The 20,343-nt window shown below is 37.4% G+C and overlaps 1 protein-coding gene across 1 annotated transcript in view; it reads right to left on the bottom strand.

Moving 5' to 3' along the window:
- LOC122801231 (mucin-5AC-like) overlaps positions 1-20,343 on the bottom strand; it is a 206,258-nt gene that overhangs the window by 60,344 nt on the left and 125,571 nt on the right. The window contains exons 8-9 of the mRNA XM_044070783.1: positions 10,886-10,981; positions 9,320-9,514 (exon numbers count right to left, since the gene is read on the bottom strand). Of these exons, the coding sequence (XP_043926718.1) occupies positions 9,320-9,514; positions 10,886-10,981 (291 nt within the window). The remainder of the gene's footprint in view (positions 1-9,319; positions 9,515-10,885; positions 10,982-20,343) is intronic.

The raw sequence follows: 20,343 nt of genomic DNA, 5'->3' as shown, positions 1-20,343 counted from the left end.
AATACTAACTGGAAGCATTTTTACTAAAATAGTATGACCAAGTCAGATTTTCCCTATAAAGGAAAATACTTTAACCCTTTTTTAAAAGTAATTCAATATTAAACCATTTATGTCTTTTAAAAAATGTTTGTATTTATTATTACAAAAATTTTTTGTGGACTGTCAGTATTTTTGTAGATGTTTTGTAAGATTTTTGCAGTTTCACTACAGATCTCAGCTTTTATGTACTATGCAGATCATAATATTTTTATATATAGTTATTTTCTCGTTCATGTCTAAGAGTTTTAAGAATTTGCAGTTTGTTGCATGATAATAAATGTGCTTCTTAAAATCTGATTTTCTGTGTGGAGGATTGAAAAAGCTAAAACCTTGGTAGTTAAGACTTTTAGCTGATTTTTGCCATTCCCAGTCTATTATTTGCGTTTATATCACGTTATCAAAAGATGAAAATAGCGAACACTATTTCATCAGCCCCAAAACATCTAAACATGAAAATATCGAACATTCAGAACAGCATTTTTTTTTCCATGGAAACAATTTGCTGTTCCGAAACACATACACACAACACAAGCACATCAAACAAACAGCAACCACACACATACACTTAAGTTCCTACATCTAACGCTACACTAAACTAAACATACACTACTATCTACCCACTTACCTTAACCCAAATCCTAACCCTAAGGTCTGTCACTATCGCACACTCACCTAACCTGTGCCCTAACCCTAGCTCACTTAAACCGCCCCTAACCCTAAAGTCTGTCACTATTGCACACACGCATAACCCGTGCCCTAACCCTAACTCACTTAACCCGGCCCTAACCCTAACCTACAAACAATCGCACACTTACCTGAACCCAACCAGTAACTTTCCAGCACAATGCTAAGAACAGCGAAGCCACAGAAACGGCCAACCAAATTCTTTCCCGAGGAAAGAATTTGCTGTTCTGCAGCTTCGCTATTCTTAGCATTCACTGAATAGTGTTCGATCTCAGAACATTCGAAGTTTTAATACTTTGATGTTCTGATATAGACCCTATTATTTTGCTCAAACATTACAAGTGTTCAAGTCAATCACTGACATGCCATTTTCCCAGCAAATCTGATACTGTTTTATTTTGTTAAAAATAATCTGACTTGTAACGCAAAGCTATGTCTATGATGTTTTGGAGAGAGTAACTGTGATTAAGGGGAATAACATAGAAATGTTTGGTTCGTATAGAGTGAAGAGGTACATCTGATGATCCCAAATTCATGTCTGCATTGATATATGAGCAGTTTTTAGAAGTAGTCAAATAAATGTTTTTCCTTCTGATAGTCAAAAGCATGTGCAGCAATTATAACATTTCACTTTTTGTTTAAGGCTAATTTGTGTAATTTGCCCATTTATAACTAAATAATGAATGACAGTTTTTGCCTGTTGTAGGAACAGCAGTAAAGCTAATGGTTGATATTTCCACAAGATGAGAGATGCTGCTTTCTGTCTCTTCAATAGATGTTTCTTCCAATGTTGTCCCTTTAAGAAATATTGTATATTTTAGAAAGTGATGTCTTGTGTCTTATTTCATAATCTTAACCTTCTCACTTGACGGTCATGTTTCAATTTAGAAATACTTTGTTTCCTACTTTTCAATACTTTCTATTTTTACCAGATTTGTGCCATCAGCTCCATCCTGATCAACAGTCCCATTCCTTACTCATTACCTGTTTTACAACTGAATGGGAGGCACTGTCACTTAGAAGCAATTAGTAGCAGATATTAGGTTCTTTGACTAGCCTAACTCTATTCCCATGGATAACAGACTTTCAGAACTGAATGGAGAAGTGAAGCAGGCTGTCTGTTCAGGTTATACATTCCTTCTATTAGAATCATTGTCAACAAGAGGACCTGGCCCTGCGGCAAGCACAGAAATTGATATCTGTAGTCTTCAACTGTTAAATTGCACTCCCTTGTTTGCTATCATATCAACTTTTGTTATAGCAACGCCACATAAGAGGTGAACCTTAGTCAAGTGAGTTTCAGTAAGAGCACAATTCCTATATGCTCTTATCCAGTATTTAACTCCAGATATAAACTGCTTAGTAGAAATAAATGCATTATTCTCCTTTCTGTGCATGTGAAACTATCAGTACAGGCAATGCATTTAGAGAACTGCATAAATGAAAAACTGGCATTCAGTGGAAGGAATCCTGACTTCTTTTTTCACCATGGATAGTCACAACATTGTGAAAATAATCATGTTCTTTAATATTCAAAGATAGCTAAAACAGAATTTGACTCATCATGTGATGAGGTTGTGTAGAATGCCATACTATTAAAGCTGCTAACTTTTATTTTGCAATTTATATTTAAGAACCACTGTCCAAAATGCTGTTAGACAACTGATGGTTTTAAATGAGAAATTAAAATATGTACTGTAAAACAATTCAGTCAATGGGTATCTTACTACCTCAAAACGTTAGACAACTCTTGATTCTAACTAAAGGTCTCAGGACATCAGTAAAATCTTGTAGTCAGAATAGGAAAGATGTAATCCTAAGTAGACTGAAAATGGAATTCAGGTACTCAGTATTGTTGAACATGCAGGACTTACAAAGAAATATAATACCAATGTAGAATTCTTCAATATCAAATAATCCCTTTCAGATATGACCTTAAAATGGCTTTACCAGTTAATATTGCCATATAAATGTGCATGTGAACAGGAAGTGCATAAAAATGTAATAAGTATAATTCAAAAAAGTTATTAGCTTATCAGTTTGGTGGCCTGTAACTTTATAACAAATAGATTTGTGAGATATTCATGCTATATTCCCTTAATGTTTATAAAAATAATAGCTCAGAAATAATAAGTAAAGTGTAAAAATGAAAACTAGTCATTCAGTGTAAGGTATGCTGACTTCTTTCTTCATCACTGTTTGTAAGTACATTGTGGAAATAATCATGTTCATTACTACTAAAAGACAGCAAAACAGGAATGTAGAACACAGCATGTATATGTACCTTTAAGAAGTATTTCCAGATGTAGCACATGCATATATATAGTGAGCATGTGCAGGCAGCAGTACCATTTTGAGAGAACAGCCTGAGTATTAACCTGTATGCGTCTGGTATACAGAATGTTTATAAATTCATTTAAGTTTAAGTTAGAAAGCCTCATTCCTGATGTGTTTGTGTGTAGTAAAACTGCTTGAACTGGACCCACAAGTGTCCGTTCTTTTTTATCCTGACCAGAAAATCAACATAGTGTCAGAACCAGGATTTAGAGTGCAATGTCTTCAAACCAAGAGGTGCAGACTTGAAGGTGAAGGTATATTGAGCAGGTTTGGTGATAGTGCTCAAATGATCAAAAAGGGGCAGCAACAAACTAAAGGTAACCAAAACTTGCATGAATAATTGATTTTGGAAAAACAATAAAACAAAGCATTCCTAAGGGACAAAACTAATTTTTAATCAAACGAAAGACATAGAACACAGTATTAATTAAACAAACTGTTTGAAAATATGATATCTGATAAAACTAGCAGAAATATTCATAAGGGGCCCAGAATTATCTAAGGTTTGCATAATGAGCATGTTTAAAGTGAAACATGTACAAGAAAAGTACAAAGGGCATGATAAGAGGTTAAATGGGCATAATGAGTACAGTAAAAGGACAAAATAAACTTAAAGAGCAAGGTGACTGCATGATTTTTAGTAAAAGACTGTGTTTTTCACATAAACCACTGTTTTGCATTGACCAAAGCCATTTAAATCATGACTTGAGTTGTTCAAAGTATCTCAGAGTGTGCAAAGTGTTTGCAGAGTGTGTACTTTATTATGCAATTATTTCAAAGAGTTTGTTGTGTGCAAAGTTCAGCTATATTGCAAAGTGCAGTCAAAGTACAGCCATTTCAGAGGTTCTTGTGCTGTGTGCAATTTATTTGCAAAGTGCCACCATTTCAAAGTGTGTCCAATCTGTATACAGTTTATTTCACAAAGTACAGCCATTTTGAAGTATTTCCTATACTGGTAAGAGTGGTTTTACAAAGTGCAGTTATTTTAAAGTATTCTCATGCTACGGAGACTTATTTAGCAAAGTGCAGTTATTTCAAAGAGACCATTGGGCTACTGGGCATAATCACAAGTTCTGGCATGAATTCTGACATGTATTTATGTGTGTATGTTCATACTGATTTCAAACACCTTCACTGCTGTATGTTGATATGGCACAGGCATTTTGCAGACCCAGTCCACTTGTGTTTGATCATAATATTGCAGAGAACTGGAAAGTATTTGAGCAGGAATACAATATTTTCACACAAGCAGGTTTTTCTGATAAAGATACATGTACAAGGGCATTCATTTTGCTTAACTTAGCTGGGTCAGAAGCCATTAAAAGAGAGTATTCATTTGTGTATACACCAGCAGTATATGCAGGAGAGGGGAAAACCACCATATTGTTGTATCGGCTGAATCAAGGGAAGACCATGAGTGCTTGAAATGCAAATTTAGAGAAATTTGCAACCCCAAGACAAATGTTACTTACTTTATATAAGAGACCAAAAGCCAGGTGAACCTTTTGCAGCTTATATTACTGACTTGAGAAATAAAGCTAAAATGTGCAGATTTGGTCAATTGAAAGATGAGTTAATAAACAATAGGCTTATGTGTGGTGATAACAGTGCTGCAGTGAGAAAGATTTTGCTTCATGACAGTGATGTAATGTTGAGCAAGCCATACAGAGTTGTCAAATCCATGAATTCACAGAAAGACACACAACTATGCTTACAAGTGATAAGAGCTTAGTTTTAGCAGCATTTAGAGCAAATATAGACAGCATACAGTATGTGGCAAGCAGAAGCAGGCCTAAGCACATGGCAGCTGCAACCCCTGCAGGTTTTCCAAGTCTTATTGTTAACTTTCACAATTGTGGAGCCAATCATGAGTCTAAAAGAGAGAAGGGCTTAGCATTTGGTCAGCAATGCCACAAGTACAAAAATGGAACCACTTTGAAAAGTTTTGTAAATCAAGCAAGCCTCATTCAGTTATTAAGAAAAGTCACTCAAAAAAGCAGGTTGATCACAAAGAAAGCTGCAATCCTACTTTCTGTGTAGATGGTGTATCAGTGGTCAGGGAAAAGGTTAATGCAGTAGATTTACTGGCAAAGAATTTTGTATTTTGTACTGTCCAGATCAATGATAAGCCCACAGAGCTCAAAACAGATACTGGTTCAAAGTGTAATGTGATGTCAGCAGAAACATTTGCTAGAGTGAGAGCTGGTGAACATTAATTTGGCCAATTGTGTGAAGCTTGTTGCTTATGGAGATGAAGAGATTCAAACCGAAGGCTCAGTAGTACTTTCATGCTATTCAGCTGGGAACAGTTAAGCTTGCAATTTTATGTAGTCCGCAGGCCTGTGCATTAATTATTAGGTCTCAGAGACAGTTTGAGAATGAAACTGCTTTCTTTTACCAAAGAAGTCCATCATGTAAGCACATGTCCCAGTTACAGCTTCAGTGATGCTATTTTCTCAGAGTATGCTGATGTTTTCAACAATAAGATAGGCAAACTTCCAGCTGTGCACTCCATGAAAGTAGACCCAGAGGTCAGTCCAGGTCTCAGACCAGCAAGGAGAGTTCCAATAGCTATGCATTACAAACTCAAAGTGCAGTTAGACAAAATGGTGCAGTAAGGTGTGATTTGTCCAGTCACAGAACTAACCGAGTAGGTATCTTCCATGGTGGCTGCACATAAGAAAAGTTCAGATGAAATCAGAAAATGCATTGATCCAAGAGACTTGAACATGGCATAAAAGAGACCTCATTATCCTATGTGTGCAGTTGAAGAGGTAGCTCCCCTCATCCAAAATGCCACTGTTTTTTCTCTCTTAGATGCAGAGTTCATTTTTGCAAGTAATGCTTGATCACAAATCTTTACTACTGACTACATTCAGTACCCCATTTGGTAGATACAGATTCCCCAGGATGCCTTTTGGAATAAATTCTGCCAGTGATGTCTTTCAGTGTGCAATGGAGCAAATATTTTCGGGCTATCCATGTGCTATAATAGTTTATGATTTATTGCTTGGAGGCAAAGTTGAAGCAATGCATGAAAGAAACCTCTGGAAAGTTCTGGACTGAGTGCGTGAAGTGAACTTAAAGCTCAATCCACTGAAATGTAAATTCAGATTACCAGAAGTCACATATGCAGGTCATTTATTTACCAATACTGGCTTACAACCAGGCCCTTCTAAACAAACAGCCATTATGGAGATGTCAGCCCTGTATAATGTCCAAGCCTTACAGGGTTTTCTTGGTATGGTAGTCCTGCCAAATTTATCCTTGAATTTAGATCATTATCAGCACCTTTAAGAGAGGTGACATGCAAAAATGTTGCCTGCTAGTTAGAACAATACCAGAGAGCATTTGATAACCTCAAACAGCAAACTGCCAACCCCACCTACATTGAGATACTATGATGTCCACAAACCAGTAGTTCTTTCCTGTCATTCTACAAAGTTTGCTATAGGTGCAGTTATTCTTCAAGAGGGGAAACCCGTTGCCTATGCATCTAGAACTCTTACCCAAACTGAAATGCAGTATACTCAAATTGAGAAGGAACTTTTGGCAATTGTGTTCGCATGTTCAAAGTTCCATGATTATATCTATGGATGAGCTATCCAGGTCGAGACTGATCATCAACCTCTAGTCACTATTTTACAAAAGCCGATGCATTCAGCTCCAGCAAGACTACAAAGAATGATGTTTAGATTACAATTTCAAAATGGGCTGTACAAAAGGCAAACTTCTTTATCTGGCTGGCACCTTATCCAGATCACCAAGAAATACTACGAGACAGCTTGATACAGACAGCTTTGACTTTGATGTCATGGAAGAGCATAATTTTTTACCACAAGACTTGTTGAGCTAAGATATCATACAAAGACTGATCCAATTTTGCAAATGCTCAACCACTTCATCAATGTTGGATGGCCATCAAAGTAATCCTGTGTACTGCCAGAAGTACAACTTTATTGTCCATACAGAGATGAGATGCTGATGGAAGATGGTATAACTTTCAAAGGTCCAAATGTTATTGTTCTTACTTCTTTTCAACATGAATATATTCAGGTTTTGCATTGTGGGCACCCAGGTTCTGATTCCACCAAAAGAAGGGTGAGAGGACTAGTACTTTGGCATTCTCTATCAAAGGACATTGATAAAGTGATTTCTTCTTGTTCAGTATGCAACAGTACTAAACCATATTTGCAAAAAGAGCCACTTCAGCTAAGCCAAATTCCTGAACTACCTTGGTCAACAGTAGCCACTGACATATTCGAGTGGAACAATCAGCATGGCTTAGCGTTGATAGACTCTTATTTGAACTGGTTTAAATAGATTTGCTACCTAACCTAACATCCAGTGTTGTTATTATTAAGATAAAATGTAATTTCTCAATCAATAGTAGTCCACACAAAGTTATTTCTGACAAGGGTACCCAGTTTACCAGTCAATTGTTTGAGAGATTTTCAAAAGAGTGGGACTTTATCCATGTTACTAGTAGTCCTGAATACCCACAGTCAAAAGGCCTTGCTGAACGTGCAGTACTGAGTGCAAAGCAATTACTAGAGAGGTCAAAGCATGACAATAATGATATCTTCTTGAATTTACTTAATCTCAGAAATATACCCGTGGCAACCTACTTGGCTTGCTTGCTCAGAGACTTCTATCTAGGCAAACCAGAACAAACTTGCCTATCGGTTCTTATTTGTTTCTGCCAAATGCTAAAAACAACAAAACAATCAAAGATCAACTTTTTAAGAAGCATTCCTTTCAGAAGTCCAGCTATGATAAAATGAGCAATATTTTTCATCCGTTGAAAGAAGGAGAGACAGTGAGAATGCAAATGGTGAAAGGCTTTGATCGAATTTGTCAAGTGAGAGGTATATGTGTAGAGCCAAGATACTACCTAGTGGCATCTGAGGGTATAGAATATAGGAGAAACCACAAGCATCTTCTTCCTGTGTCAGAAATGATATTGCAGCACAATACTTGTGATACAGACTCTAGATCTCAGAGCAACCCTGACAATGTTCATACAGAAGAACATGTCTCAGTATCCATTTATGTTCTTGATGTCCCAGTTGTTCTCAAAGTTGAACATTCCCTGATGACAGTCTACGTTGCTGACTTTTATGTTACATGTTCAGGTCATATCTCTAGACCTATTATAAAATACACAGCAACCTGTACATGATTGCTTTAAATGTGTCTAATTTTGTATGACTGCATGTCAAAGAATTAGTTCTGTATAATTGCATGTCAAGAGATCATTCCTCCGTAATTGCATGTCATTGAATACTGTTATTTAGTATATGATCTATTTCTCAAAGAGGGAGGATGAAGAGCAGAGTGTGTGTATATAACTCATTTCCAGATGTAAGCATGTGAATATAAATAGTGCAGGTAGCAGTGCCATATTGAGAGAACAGCCAGAGTGTTAACATGTATGAGTGTGGTAGTCAGTCTGTTTATAAATTTATTTAAGTATAGGTTACAAAGTGTTTGTGTGTAATAAAGCTGCTTGAACTAAACCCAAAACTGTTTGTCTGATTTACCATGATAAGATGTGGAACAAGAAATTTTACTCATCAAGTGGTGAGTCAGTGTAGAATGCCATACCATAACTGCTACAAACTTTTATGTTACAATTTATGTTTAAGAACAACTGCCCATAATGGTGTTAGATAGCTGTTGTTCTTAATGAAAAATCAAAATCAGTATTATAAAACAATGTATTGAATGGGTATCTTAGTACCCCAAGTAGTTAGACAACTTCTGATTCTAAGAGAAGTTGTCATGACATCTCTCAGAGATGTAGTCAGATTAGGGAAGATGTATTCCTAGGATGATTGCAAAATGGAATTCAGGCGCTCAGTATTGTTGAACATAAGAAACACACTGAGAATGTACACCTCTTCAATGTCAAATAACCCATTCAGATATGACATTAAAAAGGCTCTACCATTTAAGAATTGCATATAAATGTGCATCTGAAAAGAAAGTGTATTAAACCTTGATAACTATAACTTAAAAAATAAGTTATTAGCTTATCAGTTTGATGACCTGTAGCTTGATAAGTTTTTGAACAACTCATGCTATATTCTCTTAATGCTTATAAAATTTATAGTTCAAAAATCATAAGTAGACTAAACAGAAAAGTCCATATTAAAACTTATGTTGAGCAAATCCAAAGAACATTTTATGACATTCAAATTGCAATGTTACTTTAGCTTCTAAAACATTAGCTAAAAAACAATATTTCTGCCCTTACCTGCCATAGTAACAGCAACATGTGTAGAGCTTAATGTACTTTGAGATGGAGATGTGGTACTTTCTGTTTCTTGAATGATTGTTTCTGTTGATGCTGTTTCTGAAATTGATGCACTAACTGTTGCAAAAGTAGAGCTTGGTGTACTTGAAGGACTATATGTGGTAGTCTCTACTTCATGCATGAATGTTTCTGGTTCTGAAATCGATACAAGAAATACGATAAATGAAGAGCTTGATCAATGTAGACTCAGAGGTGTAAAAGTCTCTCTTTCTTAAACTATGAATTCATTCGGTGTTAATCAAACAGATATTTATTTTAAACCTCACTTCTTCTGGTAGCCTAACGGTATCTCACCTATTTCATCTATCAATTTATTTTTCTTTCAATAAAAACATGCAAAAACTCCTACTTTATAGTACAAATCATTATATGCCAATTTTGTTGCACGAGTACACAAAATATATAATACCTTTTATACTCTACAACACATACTATAGAAAAACTATTTTACAAATTGATTAAAGGCATGATAAAACATATAGATTAGTATATGTTAAGTTTATAAACTTCATAGATACTCAGTACATCACAATGATAGCACTCCCTCATATTAAATTATCAGTGTAGCATTTTAATGTGATTCTGCAAAATATAGCAAATACTCTGAAATATTCTAGTTATTCAAAACTGTTATAAAATTATCCATGGCCTAAATTCGTAACTCATTTTTGTGTAAACCTTGCAATATTTAAACTATATGCAGATTTAGGAAATAGTAAAATTCAATCAAGGAGACATACATCTCATTTTTTGTTAAATATTATTTATTATTTGGTTTAAATAGTAACTGGAAGCACTTTTCATTATTAAAGCATTTACGCCGTTTCAAAATGGTTGTATTTATTACTATGAAAATGTCTTGTGGACTGTCAGTGTTTTACTAAATTTTTCGCAAGATTTTTGTAGTTTTACTATGGATATCAGCTTTTATGTACTCTGCAGATCATGATATGTTTATATATAGTCATTTTCTCATTCAAGTCTAAGAGTTTTAGGAATTTGCAATTTGTTACATGACAATAAATGTGCTTCTTAAAAATTTTATTTTCTGTGTTGAGGACTGAAAAAGTTAAAACTTTGGTAGCTATGACTTTTGGCTGATTTTTGCCATCTCCATTGTGTATTATTTTACTTATACATTAGAAATGTTCCAGTCAACCACTGAAATGACATTTTCCCAGCAAATCTGATACTGTTTTATTGTGTTAAAAATAATCTGTCTTGTGTAAAGCAAAGCCTTGTCTATGATGTTTTAGCCAGAATAAATGTGACTAAGTGGAATAACTTACAATGACGTTTGGTTCCTATAGAGTAAAGAGGTACATCTTATAATCCCATATTCATGTGTACATTGATATATGAGCAGTTTTTAGAAATAGTCAAATAAACTTTTTTTTCCTTCCGATAGTCAAAAACATGAGTACAATTAGCGCATTTCATTTTTCGTTTCAAGCTACTTTGTGTCATAAGCCCATTAATAACTAAATAATGAATGGCAATTTTTACCTGTTGTAGGAACAGCAGTAGAACTAATGGTTGATATTTCCATAGGATGGAATGTACTGCTCTCTGTTTCAATAGATGTTTCTTCCAATGTTGCCCCTTTAAGAAATATTGTATATTTTAGAAAGTGACAGTTTGTTTCTTATTGCATCATCTTAACCTTCGCAACTGGAGGTCATGTCTCTCCTCAGAAATGCATCATTTCCTACTTTGCAATACTTTCTAGATGTGAGCCATCAGCTCTATCCCAATCAACTGTCCCATTCCTTACTCCTGACCTGTTTGACCACTGAATGGGAGGCACTGTCAATTAGAAGCAATTAGTTGTGGGTCCTAGGTTCTTTGACTAGCCTAACTGTATTCCCCGTGGATAACAGGCTGTCAGAACTGAAGGGAGAAGTAAAGCAGGCTGTCTGTTCAGGTTACCCACCCCTTCTATGAGAATCGTTGTCAACTAGAGGACCTGTCATTGCGGCAAGCACAGAAAGTGATATCTGCAGTTTTCTGCTGTTATATTGCACTCTCTTATTTTCTATCATATCAACTTGTGTCATACCAGCCCCGCATGAGAGGTGAGCAGACAATCTTCCTTCATGCCTTTACCTAACTGCAGAGATCCTCTACTTTTTGGGCATCTTATTGAACCAGAGTCAATTGAGTTTCAGTTAGAGCACAATCCCTGTATGCTTTTATCTAATATTTAACTCCAGATATAATCTGTTTTGTAGAAATAAATGTATTATTCTCCTTCCTGTGCATGTGAAACTATCAGTACAGGCAATGCATTTAGAAAACTGGAAAAATTAAAACTTGACATTCAGTGGAAGCTATCCTGACTTCTTTTTTCACCATGGATAGTCACAACATCGTGGAAATAATCATGATCTTTAATATTCAAAGATAGCTAAAACAGAATTTGGCTCATCATGTGATGAGATGGTGTAGAATGCCATACTATAAAAGTTGCTAAGTTTTATGTTGCAATTTAAAGAACCACTGCCCAAATTAGATAGATAGATGATGGTTTTAAATTATAGGGAGAAAATGAGGTGAGGGTAGTAAGGATCTCAATACGCTTTGGGGGGGGTGTAACTTGGTAACGAATCCGATTTTGGCCTGAACTTAATATTGCAGGTATTACATTCATGATGACCATTAGGTACTGTGGTGCAGGTAGGCCTTGGATTTTGATGAAAGGGGTTATGTTGGTAAGTAGCCATGATCAGGTGAGGTGGATGTGGGTAGCATGGTTGCTGGGTTATTTTGGTCTGGGTAGTTTTGATGTGTAATAATTAAATGCAGGCAAATCGTTGGTGGGGTGGCATTAATTGGTTCATTGGTAGATAGGGTGGCTTCATGTTGTTGTGTGGGTGATGTGTGCAAGGGTAGCCATTGGGCCATTTGGTATCATTATTTAATTGCTAGGTGACTGCTCAGACTATGTTGTGAAGGGGTATGTGTGGATGCTACTACTTAGGGTTGCTGCTGTGTTCCACGCCTCCTGAAGAGTTGTTTGGCACACATTTAAATTGTACAGATTTTTTCCAGCATTCTGCCATATAATTGGGGTCCATTCTTCATGACCCCATGTTTTCTAGTAAAAGTAGTGGAAATCTTTTAAGACTGGATTTAAAAATAATGACAAACTTTTGAGCATATTTCATCCTCTGTGATAAACTCATGTTAGTGCAGTCCATTATTTTATCAACTTTCTCCATTTGGCAGACAATAGTAAAATGGCCCTATTTTTTCCCACTTTTAATTATGTCTTTTGGTGGTGGCGTTACCATTGGTGGGTCAATGCTTGGTTGCAGTCAGCCAGGCAGTAGGCTGGGTTTAATGTGTTTTCGCAGGCTGAGAGGCATTTGCGAGTGACAGTTCCATCCACACATGCGATGTATAGTGTTAGCCATTGGGGGAGGGTGGGATGTGCAGATCAGCACAGAGATCTTGTATGCAGTCTATACATACAAATTAAATATCTTGTATTAAGTGACATACAAGGTGCAGAAAAGTAAAACTGCTTGCCTGCTATCACAGATATGGGAGTGCAAAAACATACCGTGGTGGCCTTGAACAGCTTCCTGTAGAGCAGGGTACAGGGTTTGATCTATCTTACCTTCATTTCCCTATGACATCTATCTTATGTGCATTAAAAAAGATAAATGACATTGGGACGCATATAGTTCATACCATGGTGGTCTTTGATTTTTTTTTTCTCTTGGCTACAGAAAACAGTGATAGATTTTTGAGTTTTACACATCATACTTTCAGAAGCTTCATGTTAAACCCATTCTACCAACTTTCTAAGTCTGTAAGAGCTATTAGAAAAATTCTGTCTTTGTTCAAGTGATGTCTTTGTCCATGTTTTAAGGAAGGATGTTTGTATGTGTGGTGGTTCTTGGAGTGGTGTGCAAGCTGTGCAGCAGCAGTTTTGTGGATTTGGGTGTTGGTTCTTTGCGGTGGATGGGCAGTTACAGCTGGAACTGCTCTGCTGTTGAATCAGAGGTTGTGTGTCTGGGTGATAGCCATTCCACTCATCCATCCTGTATGGAATACTTGTTTCAAGAGGGTTCCTGTGCTTGCCTTGTGACTGTGGAGTGTAGGAGGGTTTGGTCAGGCTTGCTTCCAGTGCTGGTTCACTTTAGAATAATGATTTTGATAATGATAAAAATAATAAAAACTGAGTTCATTAGATGATAGAGACTTGAGCTCTGGTTTCATGTCCTTTGGAAGACGTATGGTATCAGAAGAGCTGTTGACCGAGCAGCTTTCTGGTAGTGTGAGAGCAGCATTTACATTTGCCCCTGTTTTTGGGTCCTTATTTTCTCATTGATTTTAGCTTTGTCCTGTTTGGTTGTGCTGGAATTTGAGAGAACATGTAGGAAGACCAGATGGAAGCTGCCATTTGCCGAGCATGTGAGTAGTGGTCAATGATGAGGGCTTTGCATACCTCTCAACTGTACAGATTTTTGCAGAATGTCCAGATGCTTGTCTCATAGTTTTGGTCTGTTTTTCTTAAAATTGTGGTTTTCTGGCAAGTTAGTGGCAAATCATTGCAGACTGAAGTTAGGAAATAATGACAGACATTTGAGTTTCAGACCTCATACCCTTCAGAAAATTCATGCTAAGGCAAAACCTGTTATTCTATTAACTTTCTAAGTTTGTAAGAGCAATGTTTTAAAAATGTCCCTAGGTTTGGGGTTTTCTCCCAATTTTATTTATAGCTTTGTCCAGATTTCTTGCTCTATGAAGTGGAGAAGTATGGCTTTTTACCAGGAGGAGTCAGATATCCATTGCATTAGTGATTTGGGTTAATTTTGCTCTTGCAGTGCCTGAGTTCATTGGCACCTGGGATTGTCAAGCTGATATGTCAGGTTTATTCTGATTAATTGTGAAAGTATGACCGGTTGCTCTCTCAAATGTTGTGTTGGGTGATTCCTAAGTCATAGAGAGCAATGCTTGAAGACTGCTGCAGTTGGCCAGCATGTTGTGGTTTCTGGGAGAGGTTGATTAGTTGCAGCCAGGTACTGCACTTGTTTTGGTAATTGGTTAATGAAGGTGGTTTTGAATTTGGAGGTACAGGTGCATGGAGCTTTGTTGTGTGGGAGAAAGGGTGGACTGGTTGCAAAGTTGAGTGGTACTGGGATGCTTTGTGATTGGGAGGCATGGTGTATAGGGTGGCTGCAGTGGACAGACTGTGGTGGGAGCCTAGGTGTGAACCTGATTTGGTCCATGACAGGACATCATGGGGTGGAAGGTGTTGTTGCTGTTGATTCCTTGTCTGTCATTGTTTGCACCATGGTTGGTGCAGGTTGCTGGGCTGTGGTGGCTCCTCATGGACTTTGTGAATTTTTTTTTCTGGCATTTCATGGCAAATAATTCACTGGGTGACAATTATTTGAGCTTGTCAATGTGTTCTTCAGAGGAAGTGTGATGATGCAGGACCTTTTATTCCAGCATCTTCCAGGTTTATAACAGCAATACTTACAGCAGCACAATTTATATTAATTTCTGTAGCATATAACTCATGTTAATGCTTACAGCTTTCCAAGTTTTCCTGACTGATCAGACCATGTAAAGCTGTGGCTTGCATAGACTTCTGTCTATTTATGGAGTCAGTGCTAAGATTACTGCTTGGTTTGGAGAGGGAGTGAAGATCTGTATTCACTGGGGGGGCATAAGTACAGAAACTGGCATAAGACCATGCCCTGATAGGTGGTCTGCCCAAACAGTGTGTCATGCACTGTCACTGTAGTCCTTGGGCAGACAGGAGCAACTCACTGATGGGGGAATTTGAGAATTGTTTCATTAGGTGTCAGTGAAGGGAATGAGCATAGCTGGGCAGTCTACTGAGCAGATGGTTGGGGAGGATGTTTTACTGAGAATGCAGACTGGCTGGGATGCCTGCCTGGCATTTCAGTTAGCACTCATGAATTCATAGAGGGCATGGCTATGGCAGCCAGGAAGTTCAGACCTCATATCCCATACAAAATTCAAGTACTCAAAACCCATTATTTTGTCAATTTTGCAGTGGTTCCGGAAAGGTTAAATGCAAACTTAGGGAGGCTGCCAGAATACGTGCATCTATGGGGTATAGTTGATGTAGATAGGTTTGGGGGTTGGAGTTTGGTGGCTTATTGCGATTTTCTTTTTCTTCTTCATTGCTTGCATTATTACATGGTGATTTCTGGTATGGAGGACACTTTCACACATTCACATTGAAAAGTTTAAGCCACCATTGACTGTCTATGTCCCAGTACCTCAAGGCAAGGGTTATTGATGGGTAAAGCCTCCATCTAACATGGATATTGGTACAGGCTCTGTAGTCTGCTGATTTGCAAGATGTGAAGGGTTTAAAATGTTCTTAGCTGTGATTGTTGTCTGTACAATAATCTTAGAATGTGGCAGATTTGAAAGACCCTGTCAGACACAGTGTTGCAATATCAACATGAGGAACACTACCAACATGATGTAGACAAAATGGGCAAAATGGGATCAATTTACTACCACCTTTAACTAAGATGTTCATAGGATGGTTAAAATGTGTCATCTTATTAATGGGCGTTTTAATGATATAGCATGATCAAGTTCTGTCTACCACTGATATCAGTTAAACTGTTAACATTGGATAGGTGACAGGCTTTCAGTGTGGAATTTCAAGGGACATGAACTCAAATGAAAAGCATTCCTTGAAATGAGGTACACATGAGGTATGGTTATGTTATGGGTTTAGTTTATTTGTTATCATAGACCTGTTTTGTGGCAGTATGTTCCATCTTTGGCTGTGAAAGAATGAGCTGAGGGATGCGGTTGTGCCAGGTCACTGAGGATAGAGGGTGTGGATCATGGTAGCAGCTGTGCAGTTGATGAGATAGGCACTCAGCAGTGCCTACTATTGTTAGTAAGAAGTTTTTGGGTTATGTGTGTGCAGAGGAGTTACATTTCTCTTTTCTTTCACAGATGGGGATGTGCAGAGTGAGCATCAGTCACCGAGTGGAACACTATGTGGAAGTGCAGTTCAATCGGTGGGCTGAAGGAAGTGAACTTGAAAGGTGATGGATGCTGCTGCGGTGGATCTTCCAGATGTTGGAGTGGTGCGCAGTGAAGTCACACATGGGGAAGCTCAGGGTTTGCAGTAGCCGCTGGTCTGAATGAAGCATACCTGACAGGTGAGGGATGCCACTGCACTGGGAGTTTCAGGTCACTGGAGTGGTCCGGTTACTGGACAGGTTCACAATGAGGTCACAGGTAAGCCTATTCTGTTAGCTGCTCATTAAAACACATCACAATCCATGTGATTGGGAGTAGGGTGGGGGCAGGTGAGGTTGAGGTATGTCAGGGGCAGGGTAATGCAAGCTTGGGAATTGCTAATGGGGAGTTCAGGTGGCCCACAAAGGGGGGGGGGGTAAAGTAAAAAAAAATTTAACGTTGGGTCTAATTTTGTGGTATGGTAGTTGAGTTTGGGTTTTTCCTGTGGCATGGCTATGCAGAAGGGTTTCTCATTGGCTTGTGCTACTGTGAAAGTTAGTTCTGTTTTCATTGGATTTTATATCAGTGGGTTGGCAAATGGAAGGAGGTATGTTATTCAGATGCTTCTTTTTAAGTTTAGTGAAGGGTTTGACACAGCATTGCAAGGTATGCATATGTGTTGGGATGTGTGAGTAATGGGGTTCCATTGATTAAGCAGAAGTTTGAAGGTCTAAGCAAGCCATTGTGTTTATGGGGTTGCTGGGGATACAGGCCAGGGTTTGTTTCACCAGATTTGAAAGTAATACATAAAGTATATATATAAAAAAAAAAACTGGTGGGGCGAACTTTCAGGACAAGGGAGGATTAAGGGTGGATTTAGCTTTGATTAGTATAGTTGCATGGGTGGCAGGGTAGGTGACTATAAATATTGGATGGTGGCTCATAAGTTGAAGGACTGAGATAGGTTTGATAGCGTGTAGATTGCCAGATTAGGCTATTGACAAGAAGTCTTGAAATGGAGGTTCATTGGGTTCCAGTTTGGGGTTATTGGATTCATTAGCTGTATTGAAGTTCTTAAAGAGGATGGTTCATTGGTTAGTAAATGCTATTATGGTAGTTAGATGTTTTGTCTCATAGAGTGTATAGTGGGTGGATTGTTATTAAATTGATCTCTAATAATAAAAAAAGAGATTTCATTTTGGGTCATTATTGTATCCTTTGGCTGGCAAAAGGATGTTACAGTTAGGTGGGATGACATACAATTGGGCTAGCTGGGTTTTGGCAGGTGTTGGGATTTTAGTGTGTTGGTGGTACATTTGGCAGGTGATGACCTGTGAATAATTATGGAGTTACTGCTAGCAGTCAGGATAAGTTAGGATATGTTTGATTTACAGAGGTTTTAAAAGGGTATGGGTATTACTTTGGCTTTGCAAGGGGGTCATTGGTTTAATTTCAGCTGCTTAGGCAACTGGTTGCTTTATACGATAGGGTTTTGGCATATTGATGACAGGGATCCAGTTTGATTCCCAGAGAATGGAGCACACCAAATGATGTTTGGCTTATACCTTTTTAACGTACACACTGGTTTGTTTGGAAGGTTGTTGGAAGTTTTGTTATGAAGGAGGGGGAACAGCCTGGTCAGGCTGGTGGGCAGAGAAGAGGGCAGGTTTGTCCCTCTTCTGTTCCCCATCTGGTGTTGGGGGTTCATTTCAATGAGTTGGGAAATGCAAGTGAGTGGTTTGATACTGCTTGATAAGGAAAAGCAAGCAAGCAGAGATAAGGATGCTGCTGACTTGGTCAGAGTGAACAGAGTTATGCTGCCCTAAGTTAACATTTAAATGGATGTTTATGCTGTAATTAATAAATAAAATATTAGTTGGTAAATAAAGTTGTTTATGAAATTTTAATAAAGGTCATAAATGTAATTTGGAGTAATGTGCATTTATTGAAGGGGGCTGGGACAAATGAGGTTTGGTAACAGACCAACTTGTCCCAGGAGATCTTCAGGTAGGGTTTTAGACAGAAATAGTAATGGATTTTATGAGGGTTAAGGGAAGAAGCTATTTGGGGTGGGGGTTAAATAGGAATGTAGAATGATGGGGAGGAAATAAGGTAAGGGTAGGGAGCAGCTAAATAAGTTTTATGAGACTGTAACTGAGTAAGCAATCACATTTTGGTGTAAAGTTGCTACCCGCCCTCCCAACCTTGTTTGGAGCATTGGGGATTGTGTACTTGTTTTTTGGGTGGTGGAGAAGAGGGGCATGCTTGCTAGGAGGTTCATTTCAATGAATGGGAAAATGCAAGTGAGAGGATGGATGCTGCTTGACAAGTAAATAAGAAAGTGTTGGTGAGGATGCTATTTATTTGGTTGGAGGTTTATTTCAATGAGTTTGGAAATGCAAGTGAGTGGCTGGACGCTGCTTGATAAGGATAAGTAAGCAAGCAGAGGTAAGGATACTACTTACTTGGGCTGGGTGAGTGGAGTTACTCTGCCCTAAGTTAACAGTTATATGGATATTTATACTGTGATAAATAAATAAAATATTACTTAGTCAATAAAGTTGTTTATAGAATTTTAATAAAGGTTGTCATTTGGTGTAATGTGTGTTTATTGACAGGACTAGGACAATAAAAATAATAGCTCAAAAATAATAAGTAAACTGCAAAAAGGAAAAGCTGTCATTCAGTGTAAGATATGTTCACTTCTTTCTCCACCGCTGTTTGTAAGTACATTGTGGAAATAATCATGCTCATTAATACTCAAAGATAGCTACACAGTCATTTTACTTATCATGTGACGAGCCAGTGTAGAATGCCATACCAGAAGTGGTACAAACTTTTATGTCACAATTTATATTTAAGAACCACTGGCCATAATGGTGTTAGATGGCTGATTGTTTTAAATGAAATCTGTACTGTAAAACAAAGTACTCAATGGGTATCTTACTACCTCAAGAAGTTAGACAACATCTGATTCTAAGAGAAGTTGTCAAGACATATATAAGAGATGTACACAGATTAGGGAAGGTAGTCCTAGGATGATTGTAAAATAGAATTCAGGCACTCAGTACTGTTGAACTTAAGGACTTACATAGAAACACACTGAGAATGTACAGCTCTTCAATGTCAAATATCCAATTCAGATATGACATTAAAAGAGCTCTACCATTTAATAATTTCATACAAGTGAGCATCTGAACAGAATGTGCATTAAAACTTGATATCTATAACTAAAAAAATAAGTTATTACCTTATCAATTTGATAACTTGTAATTTTATAGGGAACAGTTTTGTGAGCTAGTCGTACTATATTCCCTTAATACGTATAACATTTATAGTTCAAAAATTATAAGTATACTAAACAGAAAAGTCCACATTGAGTTAAGATGAGCAAATCCAAACAACAATTTATGAAATTCAAATTGCAATGTTACTTTAGCTTCCACAACATTAGCTCAAAAGCAATAGTTCTGCCTTTACCATCCATAGTAACAACAACAGGTGGAGAGCTTAATGTACATGGAGATGGAGATGTGGTACTCTCTGTTTCATAAATGATTGTTTCTGTTGTTGCTGTTTCTGAAAGTGATGCAGTAACTGTTGTAATAGTAGAGATTGATATACTTGAAGGACTATATGTGCTTCTCCCAACTTCATGTATAAATGTTTCTGCTTCTGAAATTGATGCAGAAATTACAGTAAATGAAGAACTTGATCTATTTAGACTTGGAGATTTGTTTGTTGTTAATCAAACATGTGTTTATTTTAAGACTCCCTTCTTTTGGTAAGCTAACAGCACCTCACCCATTTCATCTATCAACTTATTTTTCTTTCAATAAAACATGAAGAAATTCCTACTTTATACTACCATCCAATTTATGCCAATTTTCTTGCACAAGTGCACAAAATATGCAACACCTTTTAAACTTTGCAACACATATTGTAGAAAAACTATTTTACAAACTGATTAAGTGCATGATAAAACATAT

This window comes from Protopterus annectens, chromosome 4.part1 (genome assembly GCF_019279795.1).
Source record: "Protopterus annectens isolate FY-2018-M chromosome 4.part1, PAN1.0, whole genome shotgun sequence".
NCBI lineage: Eukaryota > Metazoa > Chordata > Ceratodontiformes > Protopteridae > Protopterus > Protopterus annectens.
The sequence above is the reverse complement of the archived record's forward strand: the minus strand, read 5'-3'. Positions and strand labels throughout refer to the sequence as shown.